Below are 22,663 nucleotides of genomic sequence, written 5' to 3' on the forward strand. Positions count from 1 at the left end.
TCAGATGATTTAGCAGGAAAAACCAGTGATCGTAGAGCCTATAGGGATGTGCCCTTTTTCTGGGTTACCTCTGAATTTGAATACCTTCATCTGAAACTTGAACTTTTACAGTTATGCTTCTTCTGGGATTAAATATCTTCTCCCCCCCACCCCCCACCCCTGAAACACAAATATGTACATAGTCCAGGAATGCGTATTTTATTTGATTTTCTGCATTCACAATTTGCTTTGGAGCCCTTTTGCTATTTTTGCAAGCTAGGGACCCCAGCATACGCCCTTTTTCATGGACCACTCAGCTTTTTCCGCCTTTTGCTATTTTGTCATTTGCTTACTCGGGGAAACGAGACTTTCATTCCAAATTCGAGCAAAGTCAGTTACTTCGCAATGCTCTTGCTAGTGTTTTCTTTCTCTTTGAATCATCTGGTCATCTCTCCCCCACGATGAGACCTGCAGGGAAGCGGGGTTGCGTCTGATGTCGTTCTGTCATGCCTGGTCCAGCACACGGCTGATCTCCAGTGGCTGCTCAATGATCCCTTGCAGAGGAAGGAAACTAGCCCTTATTGGGTTTCCCACAAGTCACGGATTATTTAGCAGGAAATAATCGTGCTGTTTTTTCACTCGTAATTTTATTGACGCCTCACAACCCGGCCTCAAAGAGCCCCTGTCATAACTCTACACATGGGAATGGTGCGAAACTCCATTTTCTAGAAAAGGAGGTGTGGGTCCAGTGAAGACGTGTGATGGCTCAGGCGTGGATGATAAGCAGGAAAAGTGCACACTCAGCGGACGGCACCATCTCGTCGGCGCCCTGGACGGGAGGCTGCTGACCACAGAGGTTCAGCCTTTTGTGGATGTCGGTTGGGCATTTCACACGTGGAATGAGGACCACGGACCACTTCAGTGAGTCAGTGGAGGGGAGAGTGGTTTTCAGACAGCTCAGCTGTGTTTTCCCAGCGTGTCTCGCTGAATTCCTTATTTAGCAAGCAAGCCAGTCGCTCGGTACGTTGCCCGCTTTGGTGAGTTGGCTTTTGTCCAGTTGGTCATTGGTGGTTGGCCCGTTGGCCTTCAGGAGAATTAGCTGATGGTGGAGTAAAGATGCGATGGGCAGGAGGCTGTGCCCGGCAGAGGGCACACTGCAGATGGAGGCAGACAGAGCCCAAGGAAGACCCGCCCTGGACTCGGGCGGGTGTTACAAGCCCCTCTGTGGAGCCGGATGGTAGAGTTTAGGTGGGTGGTTCTGCAGATGAGGCTGGAACCCGCTGCAGGGGAGTGAAGCCTCGAAGGGCCCTGGGCCTGCCCAGGACTTCAGAAAGGTCCTTACAGCAGCCTGAAGGACCGAAGGACTGGTTTTTCGTGTAAGATGTGGGGTCCTCCAAACGGGTGTTGTTTCTCATACGTTTGGACCCCGCTTGCATTTGTAACTCCGCTGCGTCCGGCGTTGAAGGAGGCTGTGTGCGTTTACCCAGGAGGAGCGAGTCGTCCTCTACCTTGGCATCCCTTGTAGGGCCGAACAGCGCTTTCTGCGGGTCCCCTTAACCGCCCCGTGGACCCCTCCCCAGCGTATCTCTACATTTTGCTCATCCTGCGTAAGGGAAGCTTCCTACTGGTTGCTGCAGGTGTCTCCTTTTGACGTTCTCCCGAGGAACTCCCTTTTAACACTTCGGAGACGGTGTTCGTCGCTGCCTCTTTGCGTTCCTCACGTCCAACAGCAGAAAGAGCCGATGACCCCCAGGTCAGGGCCCACGTCCAAAAGTCCGTCTTGCTTCTACACGGGAAGGGACTAGTGGCTGTTTCTGTGTTGCCCTTGGCATCTGGGGGCGGGGGGCCAGCGTCCTGGGTGAACTGGGGTTCCCTTCCGTGTGGCCGATGGGGCTTGGACGGCGGTGTGGTATGCAGGCGGTGTACAGACGGCCAGCCTCCTCGCTTCCCGGGGACACTGGGAAAGGCCAAAATATGCATATGCATAATCAAAACATCTCTGGAAGGGCTGAGCTTTCCAACAGAGTTTTGTTTTTGTTTCCTGCTGAGGGCTGGGCAGCCATCAAAGGGCTGGTGCTTAGTGTGCAGCCTGCGTGGGGGTGCCGTGCCCAGGCGGCACCTCGTCCGGACGTGGGTCCCCTCTGTGTTGCTGTTGGCTGCCCGTTCCCAGCACCCAGCCCTCCAGCCGGGTCTGATCCAGAGAATCGATCACTGCGCTTCCCTTATGGACAGGGAGACGCTGACCTTCCCGCGAGAGAAAAGAGCCAGGGAGACGCAGGGCTTTGGTACCATGTGAATGACAGCCCATCAAGGCCTTCTTGAGAAATACTTTCACGTGGTCATTGAAACGCCTGGAGTTACACTGTGTTTAGATGGCGTGGGACAGCAGTTTAATGCTTCAGTATTTTCAGGCCGGACCTTATGTAAATGGGATGACTTCTTATGCCAGCAGATAACAGTGAGGTCGTTTTTGTATGTGTTTTGTTTTTTTTTTTTTCTTTTCCGGGCTGCACTGGCAGCATATGGAAGTTCCCAGGCTAGGGATCGAATTGGAGTTGCAGCTGCCAGCCTGCACCACAGCCACAGCAACGTGGGATCCAAGCTGCAGCTTCTGCCTTCGCTGCAGCTTGCGGCAACGCCAGATGCTTAACTCACTGATTCCTGTGGCCAGGGGTTGAACCTGCGTCCTCGTGGAGACTCGTCGGGTTCTTTTTTCCTTTTTTTCTTTTTATTACTCAATGCATTTATTACTTTTGTAGTTGTACAATGATCATCACAATCCAATTTTATAGGATTTCCATCCCACACCCCCAGCGCATCTCCCCACCCCCCAACTAGTCGGGGTTCTTAACCGGAGCCACAGTGGAATCTCCGAGGTTGGTTTTTTAAATTGTGGTAAAATATACATAACACGAGCTTTACTGCTGTAACCACTTTGAAGTGTGCCGTGTAGTGGCATCGAATTCACACCGTTGAGCAGGTGCCGCCGTTGCCCATCTCCAGGACTTTTCACCTTCCCAGACTGAATCTCTGTCCCCATTAAACAGCAGCCGCCCCCCCGCCCGCCCCTGCCAACCAGCATTCTGCTTCCGGTCTCTGTGAAACAGTGGGGGTTCGATCCAGGCTTTGCACCCTGCCTGGCGGCCGCGTGGAGTCCTTCCTAAAGTTCTTCGGCAGCAGCGTCCCCGTCCCCGTTGGACGGAGGGGATCCTGAGCTTCCTCGAGAGTCTATGGCAAAATCAGGCCTTTTACCCGTTGCAGAGTTGAGACGAGAGCCCAAGCTTGAAAACAACAAAACCGTTTATTTCCCTGGTGCGGCAGATGTGGTCCTCGCCGTGGGCGTGAACCATCCTGTTTTCCTCCTCGGGGGTCCAGTGCCATGTGTCATTCCCTTGGCATCTCCACCTTGAATTGGCTCCGGGGCGACCCCCCCATCGCTGTCCCGCTGGCACTGCTGTGGGATTCTTCTGCTTGCCCCGAGGGAGCCCGCCTCCCGGCAGAGAAGGAAGGGCAGGGGCCGTGGCCGCCCCCCTCCACCCCGGGCTCTCATTCTCTGTCCTGTTTAAATAGAACTTGAGAAAACTTAAGAAAATATGTGTGAATAACCTCCCAGTGTTTACTCAAGTGCTGCGAGGAATGCAGATTAAAGAGCGATCAGAATGGAAGGGGACATCATTTGGGTAGAAACTTTGATTTTGCCAAGAAGAGAACTGCTCAAAATTCTGGACGTTAGGATTGAAACCATATCTTGCAGTTTAGACTATACACGCTTTATCCGTTGAAAGTCCCTTCTGATGCTCAGTTCCCCCAGCAGCCCAGGTACCTCCCTCAAGCCTGGCCCGTGGCGCCAGGCATTGAGACGATGCCGTTGGAGGGCTGTGAACTCTTGTCAGGGGGAAAGGGCTTTGCTGACCTGTGGCTGATGTGTAGCATATGACCCCTCCTTTTCTTATGTCAGATCAGATCATTTTTGGCTGCTACTCCTACCAGATGTTAATCACTGTACCCAGAAAGACAGGACCTGGATGTACCACTGTGTGTGCAGCATTAAAGTCAGAAACTGATTGCAAATTCTAGGCTGGTATTTTTCTCTGCTAAGATCAGGTCTCACGGTTGATTGGAGGGTCTGGTGCAAAGGACCGTGATGGATGGGGGCTGGAGGAGGGGAAGGTGGCGGGGAGCAGCGGGGAGGGAAAGTGCCTGTGGGGCGGGGGAGGGGGCTCAGGGCAGAGGAGATGGGGGTGCACCTGCCAGATGCATCTTCCGGAAATGACTGGTCCCACCGTGCTGCGGGAGCTGGAAGCCGTGTGCTCTCCAGCACCGTGGCGGCTTGGATGCTTCCTTCTCTGCATCCGATTGGGCTCGGCTGCTACGGTCATAGTTGCTCAGGGTCCATTTCTCCTGTCCCTGTGCCCACCAGGCTGGCTTCAGGCGCCTCCGCTAAGCAGCTCTGCAGCACAGGCAACGCTGGGCAGGGTCTTTCTCCTCCTGAGCTGAAGTTTCCTAATCCGTAAACTTGTAATCAAAATGCCAGTCTCTCAGTGTTATTTTAGGGACGAGAGAAAAAAATAAGTCTCTCAGAACAGCGGGAGACATACAGAAGGCAGACAGCAGATGATAATAATTGTTATAGGGTGGAAATAATAGAAATAACAGTCATAACCACTGTATTTATACCGTATAACCACACAAGCATGGTATTTATTATTATTAATAGAAAAAGAATTTTCTGTGAGGCTTTTCCTTAAAGTAGCAAGGGTAAATACTGATGGGCTTTTCTTTCCCAAAAGATAGGAATTAAATTATGGCCAATGCTGTGAGCCAAGCAAGCCTGTACATTAAATTCCTATCCAGTTTTAAGTATTGGTTTTCTCTAATAAGGCACAACACCTGAAAGGAGAAACTTAGGCTGCCTAAGGCAGATGAGATTTCCTAAACTAAAAGGTAACATTTGCTTAAGCATTCATTGTGGGAAAACCATTTTTGTGAATTTAAAAGTCATCCAGGAGTTCCCGTCGTGGCGCAGTGGTTAAGGAATCCGACTAGGAACCATGAGGTGGCGGGTTCGATCCCTGGCCTTGCTCAGTGGGTTAAGGACCCAGCGTTGCCGTGAGCTGTGGTGTAGGTTGCAGATGTGGCTCGGATCCCGAGTTGCTGTGGCTCTGGTGTAGGCCGGTGGCTACAGCTCTGATTAGACCCCCTAGCCTGGGAACCTCCATATGCCACGGGAGCGGCCCTAGAAAAGGCAAAAAGACAAAAAATTAAATAAATAAATAAAAATAAAAGTCATCCAGGAGTTCCCGTCATGGCTCAATGGTTAACGAACCCAACTAAGGATCCATGAGGATGTGGGTTCGATCCCTGGCCTTGCTCAGTGGGTTAAGTATCCGGTGTTGCGGTGAGCTGTGGTGCAGGTCACAGATGCGGCTTGGATGCTGTGTTGCTGTGGCTGTGGTGTAGGCCAGCAGCTACAGCTCTGATCCCACCCCTAGCCTGGAAACCTCCATATGCCACGGGTGTGGCCCTAAAAAGACAAAAGACAAAAAATAAAAGATTAAAATTAAAAAAGAAAGACAAGTCATCCAGTGACGAGTGCTGTGGCCTCTCGAGCTCACATCTCAAGCACAGCAGAGGCGCAGACGAGGCATTCCTGCGGGAAGCTTCTCATCCTTCGTTTTCAGTCTCTGAAGAGGCTGTGGGGTTGGACCCGAGTCCCTTGTTCTGCCCGTGTGTGTGTTGAGAGAGCCAGTCCAGGAAGGCTCTGGTGACCGAAGGGAGACAGTGCAAGTGCTTCTTGCACAGGCTGGGTCTCTTCGGACGTGGAGGCGAAGCTGCCCGGTCCAGGCAGAGGGATGCTGCCATGTAGCCTTCCTGTGAGAAGGTCCACGTGAAGCTCCTGCTCTGGCCGGAGGTTCCGGTGTCATTTATCGTGTAGGCAGGACCCCGAGTCAGCCGTCCCTGACAGTGAAAAATGGGTGAAGCTGGCTTTATGGCCCGATGACCTGCAACTTGATCAGGATTCCAGAATTGGAATCTTAGAGCCACAATGGGCGCCAGAGACGGTCCTGACCCAGTGCCCTCACTTTCAGGGAGGAGACTGGGACTCTGAGTTGCGGGCAGGCTGTGTAGACAGGACGAGGCCAGACCAGGCCCGCCACGTGCCGAGCATTGGGACGTGTGTCTTCTTCGTCCGACACTCTGGTCTCCAGCTCCCTTTGGAAACCCGACTTGCCTGTTTCATACTGTTTCAAATCTCAGTATTTGGTGACGTCAGTGAGTTCTCACTCCTGGAATGGAGCTGGAAGCTATGGTGCTGAATGGCGCTTCGGGTACCACCCTTTGGGGACGCTCCTGTTAACAGCTGTTCCTTTTTATTTTTTCAAATTTTACTAGTACCTCAGAGTTCCCACCGTGGCACAGGGGTTAAGAATCCAACTGCAGCAGCTTGGGTTGCTGCGGAGGTGTGGGTTCAAACCCCAGCCCAGTGCAGTGGGTTAAAGGATCCAGCATGATTGCAGCTGCGGCATAGGTCACCCCTGGCCCAGGAACTTCCATATGCCCCAGGTGCAGGCTTAAAAAAATAAACATGTTCAGAGTTCCCGTCATGGCTCAGTGGTTAACGAATCCGACTAGGAAGCATGAGGTTGCGGGTTCAATCCCTTGCCTTGCTCAGTGGGTTAAGGATCCAGCGTTGCCGTGAGCGGTGGTGTAGGTCGCAGATACAGCTCAGATCCCGAGTTTCTGTGGCTGTGGCGTAGGCCGGTGGCTACAGCTCCAATGCCACCCCTAGCCTGGGAACCTCCATATGCCATGGGAACAGCCCCAGAAAAGGCAAAAAGAGAAAAAAAAAATAAATACACATTTTCCTGGGACCTCTTTTCAGCCTTCCCTCATTTGCCCTTTGACCTAGCATCGTGCCTCTGCCGGAGCCTGGACCCAGAGTTTCAGGCAAGCACGGTCCTGGGGAGCAGCATGTGAGATTGTTTTTGAGGGGAAAGGGTGCTCCTCTGAGGATTATTTCTTTTGCAGGATGTGACTTCAAAGTGGAAGTAGTGTTCTCCCCTGATGTTAAAAACAGTGAGAATTAAGGAAAAAGTTGACGCTGTAAAGATGTTCATGAAAAAGAGGTAGCCTTGCGTCAGCGTGTTGGCCACGGACCTGCCTTCCTCCAGACGGGCGTGTGCACACCTTTGACGGAAAGCCTGGTGGACCTGTTTCTCCCACCGAACCGTGTCTCGTGGCGCTTTTTCAAGGAAATGACACAGATGTGCCCCGTCCTCTCAAACGTCTGCACAGGGCTGGGTTACGGTGCCAAGCATTCTTCTCTCGTGAATATTTAGATTGTTTTCGAATTTGGGGGTGGAACACGCTGATTAAACATCCTTATCCATTTTTGCTCATGGGGCCAGTTGACCTTCTTGGCATATATTTCTCGAAGTGAATGCGTGGGTTTCAGGGCCTGTATTGAGGCTGGGCCGACTACAGGAGACCCCCCCAGCGGGGCCCGAGACGTCCCATCAGCTCAGAGGCAGCCCCCACTTCACACACCTTTGCAGCCCTAGGAGGGGAGGCTGGGCCAATTCATAAACCTGACTTTGATCCCATCCTGTGTGCTGCTTTCCCAGAACATGAATAATTTGATTGTTTCGACACACTAAGCGGAAGTTGAAACACTCTCCTTTCATGAATAGAGACACTCAGGCATCAGGCAGCTGTTTTCCAAAGCACTGAGCGAAGATTTTAACCCCGCGTGGACTCCCGCACCGCCTCCTGCCCCCCGGGAATTGAGGAGGGACCTGGCCAGGGTCCAGCGTGAGACCGCAGAGTGATGGTGGCCGGCAGCCAGCCCTGGAGGGGAGGGCGGAGGAGGGGGGGCGACTCGGTCTCCAGCCGGGACGGGGCTGGGAGGGAGAGAACGGCCTTCAAGGCGGGGAGGGATCCGGGGCCGATGATCTGGACTAAATTATCTTTCTTCGTCTGGCCAGAGGAAGGAGTGGGCTGAGCGCGCAGGGGTGATTAGTCACCCGCGGGGACGTCGTGGTGCGGCCAGGACTTGAGTTACACGGAAAGCGGTGGAGTTTCCCGCTCTGTGGAGCGCTGTCTACTTGGAAACTCAACCTGGAGCGCTTCCCTTTGGGGCCTCCGTTCTGTTCCTTTCGGGGTGACGTTTCCCCTTTGGGAACTGTTACAAAAGGGAAAGAGAGGACAGCCATGAGTATTAGAAAGATCTTTTAACGGACAGACCTGGTGCCTGAAAGCCCCAGCGTGTCATGGACCAGTGTCCGATTTTTTAAAAATAATTTTTATTTTTTCCACTGTCGCTGGTTTACAGGCTTCTGTCGTTTTCTACTGTACAGCTTTGTTGTTGTTGTTGTTTGTTTTTTGCTTTTTTTTTTTTAAACGGCTGCACCTGCAGTTAATGGAAGTTCCTGGGCCAGGGGTCAAATGGGAGCTGCAGCTGCAGCCTACACCACAGCCATAGCCACAGCAGATCCGAGCCACATCTGTGACCTACACCACAGCTCATACCCATGCCAGATCCTTAACCTACAGAGCGAGGCCAGGGACTGAACCTGAATCCTCACAGAGACAACGTTGAGTCCTTAACCCACTGAGCCACAGTGGGAACTCCTAGTGTCTGATTTTTAGCAGGTGGTTTTAGAGGCTGAGCCTTACTTTCTACGTCTGTAAAATATAAGGTGATATACTGTCTCCCTCAATGGCCGCATGTGGGTTGGTTGCTGTAGCTTGTAACCAGGGTAGAGGGGCCTGAGACAGTGTGGGCCGGTCGCAGGTATTTGGCAGATGCTGGCTTCCCTGCCCCGCAGCCGTTCTCAGTGGCCTGAGGACCAGGGGGTGATGGAACCAGCAGACACCGTACATGTTCCCGGGGAGAAGAGGTGGGTCTGCCTTGGAGTCAGCAGTGCCGTTGGAGAGAAAGCGCCTCCGCTGATCTTGCTGGAGTGTGTACAGCTTTCCATGGTGTGAAGTTACGGCTTCAGGGCCAGCGGGCCTCCGGCTCAGGGCTGCTCAGGGAGCTGCAGTGTGATTGCACTGAGTACCGAGCAGGCTCCTTCTCCGGAGAACGTTGCCAGTGTCTTTCAGAGGCTGGCTCCTGGGCGACTTCCTCTGCTCCTGTTCAGAGGGCCCCTGGGACGTGTCGGGAGGGGGGTGAGGCATGAACTCGGCCCCCATGGGACTCGGTTCGCTGTGCGGTGAGCGTATCGGATCGGAACCATCCCTGTGCCCCTGTGGCTCTCCCGTGCGGGGCCGTGGGCCTCGGAGGAGAAAGGCAGCTTGGGGGCCTGGGAGGGTCCGGGGTGTGGGGAGAGCCGTGAGGAGAGAGGGGACCCCTGCTTATGCTCCGGGGGTTGGGGGTGGGGGCTGCGTGTGCGGCGGCCCCAGCGACGGCCAGCGAGTCACATGGCCTGCGTGGGGGGCCCGGCCCAGGCTGAAGGGGCCGTGAGCAGACGAGGGTGGCGAGCCAGCTGGGAGCGGGAAGCAGCTCCCGGGGCGATTTCTTTTCCGCTCGAGACTTTGCGAAGGAGCCGGGAACGCGCCTTCGACACCTGCTGGGTGGAAACACGGACTCCCGTTCTAATGGCTGTGCTGTGTTGCTGTCCCCTTCTTCCCAGCCGCCTGACAGCGGGCCGCCACCGTTGCCGACCTCCTCGCTCCCGGAAGGCTATTACGAGGAAGCCGTGCCCTTGAGTCCCGGGAAGGCTCCGGAATACATCACCTCGAGTGAGTGTCGGGGTCTGCGGGCCTCTGCGGGTCTCCTGACAGGCCGGGCTGTTGGGGAGCCTCCCTTTCCTGGGGTGACGGGGAAAAGGGTTTTACAGGACGCGTGGAAATGGGGAGTTGAGAAATACAGAGAGGGCTTTGAAAAGCTGAACTGTCTTCCAGGTACCTTCGGGGAGTCAGATTGTCATCTTTCTTGTGACTCAAAATCAGTGCAGCCTCCTTGCTGGGAACGTGTGTCAGCCAGTGAACCGTGCTCCCTGTGGTCGCACACCATGCGGGGGTGTCTGCAGGATAAACACCCAGCAAGCAGGCGCCTCATCCTCGCCGCGTGATTCTTTTTCATTCGTACAGGTTTTCCCAGCATGTTTGTGTCCGAGTTCAGGGCTGTTGGGACATGACCGCCGCCAGCTGCCTGCAGAGAGGGCGTGCTGGTGCCAAACACCTTTTCAGAACTATCTCTGGAATTCGTGTCTGGATCTTTGGCGTTATTTCTCCCTGACAGCCCAGCTCTCGGCCTCAGCGAGGCGGAGGTGGCTCATCAGAGGGTGTGGGCTTGGGCGCCCAACGTGCTTTTCCTGTAAAGAGGGGGTAAGGGGGGGTTCCCTTGTGGCTCTGGGTTAAGGAGCGGCCTCATCCCTGCCGTGGCTCGGGTTCGATCCCTGGCCTGGGAACGTCCACGTGCCGAGGGCTCCTTTTGTGGAGAGGCTGCCGGTGCGTTCACGTCTCCTGGCCTGTCCTCCTGAAATGCCTCCCTTTGTCCAGCGCCGTGCCCCTGTCCCCTGAAGTGTCCGTGCAGACTCGGAAGTTGCCCATCCTTCTCTCCCGGGCAGCAGGCGGGGGTGGGGGGTGGGGTTCAGCGAAGAGGGATCTAACTTGATTTTTACAGGAAGCACCGCCCTCCCCTGGGAATTTTTTCTGAACGTGAAGTGGGCTACGCAGAAGCCAAGCCAGCTGGACCATGGGCTCTGAGGGGCAAAGGCCTTGCCCTCCCGCTCAGCCCATTTTCTCAGCTTTCTCAGAGCAGCCCGACCCCACTGTCAAGATCAGTGTCAAGAGGAATAGATACTGTTGGCTCTGAGCGCGGAGGGCAGTTCTGGTAAAGAGACTGAGATTCTGGGTGTCGAGGTCTCAGTGCTAAGTCTTTTCATTTCTCTTTCAGTTTAGAACTATTTGGGGAAAATGCATTCAAGTCATTGCGAAGGGTCCACTATTTCCAAAGATGGGAAATTCATCAGCACACACACAAAGTTAAATGGCTTGTATAATTCCAAACCTCACTGGCTTCCTTTCTTTCTGAAAGCAGTGAAAGAGAAAGCACATTTTTTGACGAGGGTGTTTCCCGGCACTGAGGACAGTTGGGTCCAGTCTCCCCCCCCAGCCCCCCACTTTCAAGGCTAGAAACTGGTGGTGATTTTGTGTGACTCTGGCCACTGTCGGTCTGAGAGGCCGGTGGGGGGGGTGGTCACGTCCTGCTCCTTGGGGAAGCCCCCTGACCGCCGGTGGGGGGCACCTTTGGTTGAGGCTGTTCCCGAGGGGGTGGTCGGGAGGGGCTCGTGCTCGGAGAGACACAGGTCGGCCGTGAGGACACAGGTCACACGCCGTCTGTGGAGGAACCTCGGCTGCCTCGAGGCCGTGTCCGCCCCCCCAACCCCCGGCCCAGGGCCCGCGGCAGGGCACGAAGGCAAAGGCTGGGCTCACTTCCTTTTGGGCTCTGGGTGGCTTCGCCAAGCCCCGTGTCAGGTGCGTTTGTCAGAGAACAAGGTGGGCTCAGGGCTTATTGCGGGCTGAGACCCTCCGCGGTTGTGGGATGGGGGGGGCAGGGGGACGTCCTTGGAGGAGGCCGCCTGGGGCCAGAGGAGCTGGGCGAGGACCGGGGCAGGGGGCAGGTGGGCTGGGGGGCTGCCCCGGGGCTGGGCCCTGGTCTTGGGGAGGAGACCCCTTGGAGCCCACAGCCCAGCTGTGACCCTTTGGGGCCACTTCCCCGCTGCCTTCCAGAGTCCCCCCGACCTCTCTGGTGGCCAGTCCTCAGCCCGCATCCGCCAAGACGAGGGACTGGGGTGGGGCTCCGGCCGTGCTCCGTCCACACGGTGTAAGCGCAGCGCCGTTGATCTCGGGTCAGGTGGGCATCGTTCACCCCTCTGACCCTCAGCAACTTGGCAGACAAAGATGGGGGGGTTCAGCATAATGCCCCTCAACCATCGTCTGTATGGCGGGAACTCCCCGGCTCCCCCAGAGGGTACGGTGCCCTCTGTCCACTTTGGGGTGACTGCCCTTCTCTCTGGCTGAGTCATACTCTCCCCTTTCAGAGCCTGTGACTGAACGACGAATCCAGGGCCGACTGCTGCTGGCCCTTGTGTGTGAGGTGGGGGTGGAGGGGGGGAGAGGAAGGAGTTCCATTAGCTGGGCCCAGAGAGATCCCTGCCGAAATGGGGAGAGAAAGCCACGGCTGTTCCACACCGTCGGTGGCCCTCGCGGGCATCACGACCTCCCGTGTGTCCCCTCCCCTCCAGCAGGCCCCTGGCACGTGGTCTTGGCTCTCGCTCCAGGGATGCCGGTACTGGCCGCGGTCTTCCCTTGACTCTAGGCGGGACCTCAGGGACTCCCTGGACCTCGCGTGTGGTCCCAGCCTCCCGGGCAGAACGTGCCCAGGCTGACGCTCTGTAATCAGCACCCTCCCTGAGGTTGCCCCCCATGAAAACCCTCCACCCTGGGGTTCCTCTGAGGACACCTGCGACACTGGCTCCCCCGGCCGGGCCTGAAGGCCGTCTGAGAGTCTCTGCTTTGCTCCTCTGCTCTGTGTGTCTCCTGGCTTTGCAGAGCCCACTGCCTCCTGGGTGATCCCAGCCATGGCCCCTGGTGCTGAGCTCCCGGCCGCCCTGTTACAGCCCCAGGAAGCACCCTGGACTCTGCTGGGTGACCCACAAGGAGATGTGCTGGGGCGGGCTGTCCTGGGGGCTCAGGCTGACCCCCCACTGCTTGGTCGGCTGCTGTTTCTCAGTCCAGCTCTCAGAAGGTGGGACAGGAACTCACTGTCTTGGGGTTAGACCTTCAGCACCCAACTTCAGGGTCACACAGCTCAGTCCAGAGACACCAATGCTGGTGATCCAGAGAGGGCTTCCTGGAGGAGGTGCCGTCCATTAAAGCCTGGACGATGAGAGCATGGATCCAGGCAAAGGAAGAGACTGTGTGGGAGCCACACGTGCAAAGACCCCGCGGCTGGGGAAACGGGTGGAGCTGGGCCTCTACAAACAACCTGGTATTTAAGTGTCGATGCGTTCAGAGTGAAGAGGGCGGAAGTAATGTCGCGGAAAATCCCAAAGATGCCCTAAGGAGAGGGTGGCCTGGGCTCGGATCTTGAATGCCAGGAAAGGTTTGTGTGTGTGGCGGGCCAGCAGGGAGAAGGCATGGCCGAGGTGAAGGGACTTTTTTTTTTTTGTCTTTTTTGTCTTTTCTAGGGCCGCACCTGCGGCACACGGACTTTCCCAGGCTAGGGGTCGAATCGGAGCTGCAGCCGCCGGCCTACGCCAGAGCCACAGCAACGCGGGATCCGAGCCGCGTCTGCAACCTACACCACAGCTCACGGCAACGCCAGATCGTTAACCCACTGAGCAAAGGCAGGGACCGAACCCGCAACCTCATGGTTCCTAGTCGGATTCGTTAACCACTGCGCCACGACGGGAGCTCTGAGGTGAAGGGACTTGAACGGAACGATGTGGGCAGGTGTTTCCTTGGGTGAGACGCGCCGTAGAGCGGCGGTCACAGTGAAGGTGCCTGGCAGAAGGATTTCACAGGATCGGGCCTGTCTGTGGGTGCCCGACCCGCAGGGCACAGTCCAGGAGTGGTTTTTGTAAACACGGAATCCTTAGTCGCTTCCGTTTAAAAGTTTTCACTGAGTTTCTGCGGCCCACGTCCTGGTTGTGTCCCCCTGTTTTTGCTGAGAACCGGTTCCCTGGTGCCCTGAGGGCGGAAGCCCCTTCCTCATCTCTTCAGCGCCTGCGTCGGCCTCAAGACCGGGTTTTCGATTGTCCAGCTTTTAATTTTTCTCTCTTTCTTCCTGACAGACTACGACTCAGATGCTCTGAGCAGCTCTTACGAGTCGTATGATGAAGAGGAGGAGGATGGCAAGGGGAAGAAGACGCGGCACCAGTGGCCCTCGGAGGAGGCCTCCATGGACCTGGTGAAGGATGCCAAGATCTGTGCCTTCCTGCTGCGGAAGAAGCGCTTCGGGCAGTGGACCAAGCTGCTGTGCGTCATCAAAGACACCAAGCTGCTGGTAAGGCCTTGCCACTCGCGTGCTCTCGGGCAACGTCCGCAAGGTGCTGCTGGCCGTCTAACCCAGTGGACACTCTCCCTGGGGGCTGGGGTGGGGGTGGGAGGCACGTCAACATCAGCAGGAGGGAGGGGGAGCCCCTGGACCTCAGCGCCTGATGTGGCGCTCACGGCGGCCAGGTGCTGGCCGGCGGCAGGGGAGCCCGGCCGAGGCTGCCGTGGCTTTGACACAGTTGGTCTCACCAGGTCCCCAAAGCCCCCGGCGGGCAAAATCCTCCCCATCTGGGGCCAGCGTCTGCGGTCCCCGCTGGTGGAAATGCATGCGGCTTTCACTCGCCTGAAGTCGCAGGATGGATTTTCTCATTGCAGTGAGTCAGTGAATTCCTCCGAGCCAGGTCATAGACGTGGGATGGGCAGGCCCGACGAGGTTTGGGGGAAGAGAGCCCGGGAAAGGAAATTCTTCTGGAAAGCTAAAGGCTGGCTCTTTTTTTCTTTCTTGGTGACTCTGAGCGGCAAAACAGAAAGAGGGACAAAGTCACAGAGGAGCGGGGTCGGGACACAGACCTCTCTGCAGGGCTTGGTCCGCCAGGAGCCCGGGAAGGGGGCAGGGCCTTTCGAGCTTGGCCCGACGCCCCTCCCTGTCCCTCCCCCCAGCTTTGGGAACCGTGGCCGATTATCGGAATGACGGATTGTAGAGTATGTCATTATATTTTGTTTTTCCCTCAAATTAACCTTGGGGGGAAAAAATCACTCCAAATCATGTCGTTAAAACGGAACACAGGAGAAGGGCTGATTCTGTATCTCTCTTTTAAGTGGAGCAGGTTACCCCCCTTGAAAAATCGTATCCTCTGTGAATCATGAGAAGCTCATTTGACTAGATTCTTAGGACACGGAATATTTTTTAATTAATGGTTTTGTTCAGAAAAAATTTTTTTAGAACAGTGAGAGTACATGTTTTTCCACATGTGTGGCCTGAATGTCTCCCAAATTTAGACTCTGCCGAAAATGATGATGCCATGGGGGAATTTTAAAGTAAAGAATGAAAAAAGAAAGAAAGAAAGATTAAAAAGATTAATATGGTCTGTATTTACAATCTGACATAATGGCTGCAAGATGTGGATACATTATATAAATGTTTTAAAAGTACACAGTCCGTGTTCCTTTAAAAGGGGAGTTTTAAAACACACTGCAGGAAGCCTGTGGTTGCTGCAGGGTCAGGGGTCAGTGGGAGGTACTGTGTCCCCCCACCCACCTCCCCCTGCCCTCTGCCCCCTCCTCCTGCCCCCCTCTTCCATCTCCCACCCGGTTTCCCATCTTCAAAACCAGGATGCACACCCACTCCTCAGAGGAGGGACAAATGTTTAAGAAGGGATTAATGGAAAACTACGCAAAACACTCTCTTTAAAGACATGCAGAATCAGGGTTTTATTATGAAGCTTTTTTTTTTGAGGGGCGCACTTGTGGCATATGGAGGTTCCCAGGCTAGGGGTCGAATCGGAACTGTAGCCACCGGCCTGCACCACAGCCACAGCAACACCAACACCAGATCCGAGCCGCATCTTTGACCTACACCACAGCTCAGGGCAATGCTGGATCCTTAACCCACTGAGCAAGGCCAGGGATCGAACCCGCATCCTCATGGATGCCAGTCGGCTTCATTAACTGCTGAGCCACGATGGGAACTCCTGAAGCTTTTTTTTTGTTGTTCAAAAATGACCTATGATCCAAGTGACCACATGACCCCTGTTGACAGCGACAAGAAATGAACAGTAATAAAAGCAAGTGCTTTCAAAATTCCAACTGAGTAGAAAGCTGCAAACAGAAAACTAAAAGCTGGCCTCTCCTCTGCCCATCTTCCCGTGGGCACCACCATCACCGGCCTTTTGGGTATCCTTGTAGAAGCGGCACTTTCTGTGCCCAGGCAGCTCTGTGGTGGACACCATGGTGTGCCCAGACCCCTTCAACTCCCTCAGGTGCAGGGGGCGCCGCGGGCAGGCAGCCGGCCAGGTCCTGCTCCCTTCCCAGAGGTCTGCGTCCCGCGTGGCGCCTGGGGTCACCCTGATGGCGTCGTCCAGCTCCAGAGCTCCCGTGGGGCCATAGGGACCTTGATTTTGAACTTCCCAGTCCTGTTTCCTTTCCCTCCGCCTACAGGTGTGGTCCTTAGGGATGCGCCTTGATAAGTGTCCTGTGTGCTGCTCTGTTTCAGCAGCATCTTCCCGGGGAATCCAACCTGCCAGGATCTCCAAAGTTTAGTTGATCGTATCACTGATAACAGATGCATTTTGAGGCATTTAGCTCCGGGAAAAATATAAGCCATAAACTTTCCTTTCCAATCCCTTCCACTATTAGTTGCCTTTTCACTGTTTGGGGGTTTCGTGTGTTTGTTTGTTTGCTGCACTTACTGGGAATGAAAAAAACAGGGTAAATGGGAAACATTCATAGCGACCTGAGGTGAGTTGGGTTTGGTGTATTTGTTTCTTCCAGCGTGGCTATCAGTTGAGCTTTTAAAAAAAAGGCAGGCACTGTCCATACTTGGGCTGCTGAGAAGCAAGGTTTTGGAACTAAAAATAGGAAAGGACCCTAGAAACCACCCCTGAAATAAGCATTCGTTCCCTCCTTCACCAGAAGATGGGTCAGGCCAGGGTCCGGGTGTGGCTTGGAACTTGTACAGTTTGGGGCTGGGGTCCTGGCCCTGCACGGGCTCAGGCTGCCTGAGTTTGGGCAGATCCCTTAACACCTGAATGGCCTCAGTTTCCCAACCTGCAAAATGGACAACCATGGTGATTACATGATGTAGGAAACGCCCCGTGTAATGCAGACCCTTGCACTGGGTAGCAGCTCTTACTGTTATTGTTATTCACGGCAGTTCAATAAGATGATACAGAAACAGCAATGTCTCCTTTCACAGATGCAGACGTGGTCTCCGAAAGCTTAAAGCAACTTGTAGGAACCCAGATTAAATTAGGAACAGAGCTGGGACCTGGGTACCTGAGCTCTTAGACCATGCTTTTCTTTTCTCTTTTTCGGTCTTTTCAGGGCCACACCCGCAGCACATGGAAGTTCCCAGGCTAAGGGTCGAATCAGAGCTACAGCTGCTGGCCTACCTCACAGCCACCGCAATGTGGGATCCGAGCTGTGTTTGCAACCCACACCACAGCTCACGGCAACGCCAGATCCTTAACCCACTGGGCGAGGCCGGGGATCAAACCCACGGCCTCATGGGTGCTAGTGGGGTTCGTTACCCACTGAGTCACGGCAGAAACTCCCAGACCAAGTGTTTCTACCTTGAGGTGTGCCTTCTGTCCCAGCAATGCCGTGCATCCAAAGCGGGCAGAGGAAACCTTTGTGCAAGGGTTTGGTTCTCCGTTTGGCAGATGCCGATTAAGCGAGGGATGGGACCTCGGGCTCTGTCCGGCCTCAGCGTTAGAAGCCCCAGAGTGAATGTCAGCCTTGCGATCGGAGCAGCGTGCGTTTCAGCCCCTCTGCTCAACTCGAAAGCATAGCTTTGCACATCCTTTGGCGTGGTCTATGTGGGTGTTTACACTGGTCGCTAAACCACTCACCTGTCTTTCAGAGAGTAGGGATGAGACAGGTGGGCAGCCAATGATGTAGGCTGTGGAATCGAGGGTCCATCTACCCACGCCAGGGCTGTGCCATCTGACCTAATACATTCGCGACACTTGGTGAGGAGGTGCCACCAGAACATAAGCCCCGTCAGAGCAGGACTTGGCTGAATGAACAGGCAGGTGTGTTTGCACATCCGTGGAGGCGGTGTCCATGTGGCCGGCGCTCTGAGCTGTTTCTGAGTCCCGTGTCTGAAGACCCATCGTCCAGCCCCTGAGCACCTCCATCCTCAGTCCAGCTCCCGGTGCCTCGCCAGCACTCCACTTTGCCTTTGCCGGAGTTTTCTCAGTGTTTCCGCTTGCACTTCCTCATAACCTCATGTTGATCTGTCCCGTTCCACGCAGTGCTATAAAAGTTCCAAGGACCAGCAGCCGCAGATGGAACTGCCGCTCCAAGGCTGCAGCATCACCTACATCCCAAAAGACAGCAAGAAGAAGAAGCACGAGCTGAAGATTACTCAGCAGGGCACGGACCCGCTGGTGCTTGCCGTCCAGAGTAAGGAGCAGGCCGAACAGTGGCTGAAGGTAACCCTTTGCTGTTGCCTCTGAGCCATCGTCCTTTCCAGGCCTCTTTCTGAGATCTGGTTTTATTTCATTTGTGTTTTTTTTAAAGCATAGGCAGACATGGATGAACCTGAGTAGTGTTGCCTTTGATAATTAATGGAATACTTTAATTACCTTGAGGTTCATCACTTTAACTTTTGTCTTCACAAGACAATCTGCCTCCTGTTTGCAGGCTGCTTCTCAAACTTTCTCCTTTACTTTGATTTCCTGGTTTCACTCTATCATGTCTGGATGCAGATTTATTTTTTTTTAACATATTCTGTTTGGGATTCCCTGGGCTTTTTAAATGGATGGATTGGTGTTTTTCTAAGTTGTGGGGAAAATTTTAGCCATTTCCCTTAAAATATAACTGTGCCCCATTTCCTCCCTGCCCCAACTAATTTAAATATATACTAGCCATTTTTACTATATTCTGCTTCTCTTCGTGTTTTGCTATCCTTTTTTTCCCCTCTTGTCAGGGTAATGTTTTCTAGTTACTTTCCAGCTCACTATTTCTCTCTTGAGCAGTATCTAATCCCTCTTCACTGGGTTCTTAATTTCAGTTATGGTAGTTTTCAGTTCTAGAATTTCTAGTTATTTCTCTTGGGAATGTTTGGCTTTTGGCTTCACAACAAGCACATCACAGGCCGGGTCGTTTTGACAGTGGTTTGGGTGGAGCTTGGACCTGGTTCTGTAATCTGATGTGCCTTTTCTGGTTGAGGCCATTTTGCCTCCTTGCATGTCAGGTTATCTGACGATCATGCTGGTCATTATATGTGGGAAAAAAAATTATTGTAGCTTTTAAAAATAACAGCTCTATTGAAATATGTTCACATATGGAAGACTTCACCCTTTAGAGTGTGATTCATTGGTTTTTAATATATTCAACTATCACCATAATTTAATTTCAGAACATTTTCATCAACCCAAAGAGAACTGCTGTATTCACTACGCTAGCGGCTGCTACCCCCAGCCCCACCCCAGCCAGCCCCGCCCCCGTCCCCGCCCCCCGCCCAGCCAGCCCCGCCCCCGCCCCGCCCCCGCCCAGCCAGCCCCGCCCCAGCCCCACCCCAGCCAGCCCCGCCCCCGGCCCCGCCCCCCGCCCAGCCAGCCCCGCCCCCAGCCCCACTCCAGTCAGCCCTGCCCCGGCCCCGCCTCCACCCCAGCCAGCCCCGCCCCCGGCCCCGCCCCCCGCCCAGCCAGCCCCGCCCAGCCCCGCCCCCCGCCCAGCCCTGCCCCGGCCCCGCCTCCACCCCAGCCAGCCCCGCCCCCAGCCCCGCTTTCTGTCCTGAGAGATTTGCCTGTTGCCAACATTTCCTATGAACACTCTCATATGCTGTGTGTCCTTTTGTGACTCCCTTCTACTTAGCGTGTTTTCAGGGTTCATCCATGTCGTCAGATGTATCGGTCTGTCCTTTTTATTGCTTTTTGTGTCATTTCTTCGAAGCCATTGTTCAGTCCAAGGCTTGAAGATCTATGCCTGTATTTTCTTCTCGTCGTGTCTTAGCGTTAGCTCTTAAATTTAGCCTATGGTCCATTTTGATTTACTCTCTGCTCGTAGTGTGAGGTAGGGTCCGGTTTCGTTCTTCCTGCTGTATGGATCAGGTTGTCCCTACAGACATAGCCTGATTTGTAGCACCGTGTTTTCCCTCTCTGAGAGCGTTTTCGTTCTGTCTGTGAGCCACGTGCCTGGGGGGCATTAGGTCTCCAAACTCAGTTTAATGTGATTTCAGAGCCACCAGGTCCCTTGGAGCTGGCCTGCAGCCCACTCAGGGCAGGTGTCTGTTCACTTCAGCCTCACTCCAGGAAACACCCCTCGGGGCCCCAGTCCTAAGTGGGGTTTTTTTGCCAGGGCCCTCATCCTTGGTGCACCCTGGATGCCCCCTTTCGGTCCTTATTCTGTCAGTGCTGTGTGGGTGCTGCCTTCTCTGGAGGGCAGTGGTGGGGCGGGCTGCTTGTCCGGATTTCTGTCTACTTCTGGACCATGGCCTGGTCATTGCACATTGCTCTTTCCTGCTCTCCAGAAGGTGCCGTGTGCATTGTCATCTTACTTTCCTGACTGCTTCTATCAGGAGGGTTGGCCCAAACCTTCTGGTCCTCACTGCCTTCTAGTACTTGCTTTGACAGGAAGGGCGGGGGGCGGGGGGCGGGGGGAGGGGGAGCCTGACGAGACATTTTACCACAGCGGTTCTTACAGCAGGCCAGCACCCATTCAACCTTGGCCCTCACTTCCTCCCATCCCCCAGCAAAATATAAGGGTCAGACTCTGTGGTGACAGTGATTGCTTCTGTGGGGGCAGAACCCATAGATGTGGCTTTTCCCAAGTCTGTGATTTGGGAAATTGAGCCAAGCATTGGTTCTTTAATGGGAGCGACTCCTGTGACCAGGAGCCTCTGCTGCTGAGTTTGCTCAGACTCCGGGACACAGAACTTTACCATGTCACATGTCAGCCACCTCTGGTACCCAAGTCAATCCGTCATCAATGCCTCTTAAACAGCTCAGTACAGCTTCCGGTAAAAGGCGTTGCTCTTCGCCGCTTCATTTCACAGGTGAGACGCCGGGCTCTCGGTGGGCGGGATGGTTCACGGTCAACCGGCGATGCCAGGAGTTGGCCTCGGACTTTGCTGGCTCCATGTTTGTTGTCACTCTGCTGGGCCAGCTGACAGCTTCCCACTTGCTCTCCCGTCCCCCAGGTTCTTCGCTGCCTCCCTTCCATAGGAGGTCAAGGAGGGGCCTTGCTTGCAAGTCTCTGCTCTTCACCGCCCCCCCCATTCCTGCCTATGTGCACGCGGCCTCTGCTTTCTCATGGGTACCTGTCCCTCCTGGAGAGCCAAGGAGGCCACTGAAACCTAAGCTTTCCTCTCTTTTCCCTCCGCTCTCCCAGTCTGTTGCGTATTCCATGCCCACTAAAGAATAGCTCCTTTCTGCAAGTTCCCGAGTGGCGCAGCAGTTAGGGCTCCAGCGTTACCGCAGTCATAGTGCAGGTGGCAACAGCGGCGCGGGTTTGATCCCTGGCCTGGGAACTTCCATATGCCGCGGGTGCAGCCAGAAACAGAACAGCGCCCTTCTCGGGGACATGGGTCTACCACAAAGTCACCTAGAGTCCCCGGGTGTCTCCTGCTTGGTTGGGAAGTGACACGGAGCTGACGGTGCAGTTCGCGAGTGAGGACAGACCTCGTTCAAGAGGCAGGTGCCGGCGGAGTGCAGTCGTCTTACGTCTCACTTCAGACCCCGCGAGATCCGGGGGAGGGCGCTCAGCCAGTTAGGAAATGACGACTCCGTTTGTCGATGGACGCGCGGTCGCAAGAACTTCTTGCCTTTGCCGATCTCTCTTTAAAAAGAAGTGAGTGGCATGTGGTCCATGTCTTTTTCTAAAGGGTTTTAATTGGCCAGTGGCTCCCTTTAATGTTTGTGCTTTCCTTCCGTTGCAAATTATAGCATGAGAACCTAAGAAGCCTTGATTAGAAGTGAAAGTCAGATGGCACAACCAGTTTCAGGCAGTCACTTACAGGATTTTAAGTTTTTTAAACCAGCAGAGACCTGAGACATTTTAGTCGAGTTTGGTCCTGCGTATACTTGCAAGGGGTGTGTATTTTGCATTTGCTTGCTGTACTGTTACCTATATTTGTTAGATCACAGCCGTTCCTTGTCTTGTTCAAATCTTCTACAGCCTTACTAATTTATTTGTTGATATCAGTTATTCAAATGGAGAGATGTGGGGCCATCTGCCACTATACTTGTGGATTTATCTATTTTTCTTTTTTGTTTCTCTCAGTTTTTGCCTAATATTTTTGGGGCTGTGTTATTTGCTGCATACGAAATTTAAATGGTCCTATTTACTGATAGCTTATCAGAACCCTTTCATGAAGATGAAACGTTTCATGAATGTTTCTCTCTATGTTTCTTGCTTTAAAGAAGGACTCTTTGATTAATCTCATCTGCAGATTAATTATCTCCTCTAATGGTACCTTTTGATGGGCAGATATTATTAAATCTGAAATCTAGCATATCAGTTTTTCCTTCTGTAGTCAATGCTTTTTGCATGCTGTCTCCCCCCCCCCCCCCGCCCCCGTTTTAGCATTTTCCAGGTTACCAAGATAGACCTTGTGTTTTTTCCCCAAGTTTTCTGGCTCTTGCCTTTCCATTTGGGTCTCTGAGTCACACATACTGATTTTCAGGTATAGCCTGAGATGGGGGATCGAGATTCGTTTTCGTCCATATGCACAGTCAGTTGTTCCAGTACCACCCTTGGAAGTCCCTCGATTGTGTTCTGTGCAGGTCCATTTCCGGGCTCCTTGTTCGGTTACATTGGTCTGTTTCTGCATCCTCATGTCCAGGACAGTGGCCTTGACCGCTCCGGCTTTACAGAGAGCCTTGAAATCAGTTCCTGCTTGGCTCCTGACCCTGGTTTGTTTCCTAAAGGATAGAGAACTTGGGAGTCGTAGTTTTAGGTGTAATAAGTCATACCGTCATGTTTTGTTATTTCACCTTATAAAGGCCACATC

The 22,663-nt window shown here is 54.0% G+C and overlaps 1 protein-coding gene across 4 annotated transcripts in view; it reads left to right on the plus strand.

Moving 5' to 3' along the window:
* Positions 1-22,663, plus strand: part of AFAP1 (actin filament associated protein 1) — a 133,527-nt gene that overhangs the window by 60,826 nt on the left and 50,038 nt on the right. For all 4 annotated transcript variants that reach the window (XM_047799510.1, XM_047799507.1, XM_047799509.1 and 1 more), the window contains exons 4-6: positions 9,615-9,723; positions 13,785-13,996; positions 17,961-18,140. In XM_047799510.1, coding sequence (XP_047655466.1) covers positions 9,615-9,723; positions 13,785-13,996; positions 17,961-18,140 — 501 coding nt within the window. The remainder of the gene's footprint in view (positions 1-9,614; positions 9,724-13,784; positions 13,997-17,960; positions 18,141-22,663) is intronic.

The sequence above is a fragment of the Phacochoerus africanus genome, chromosome 10, assembly GCF_016906955.1.
Source record: "Phacochoerus africanus isolate WHEZ1 chromosome 10, ROS_Pafr_v1, whole genome shotgun sequence".
In the NCBI taxonomy this organism is placed as follows: domain Eukaryota; kingdom Metazoa; phylum Chordata; class Mammalia; order Artiodactyla; family Suidae; genus Phacochoerus; species Phacochoerus africanus.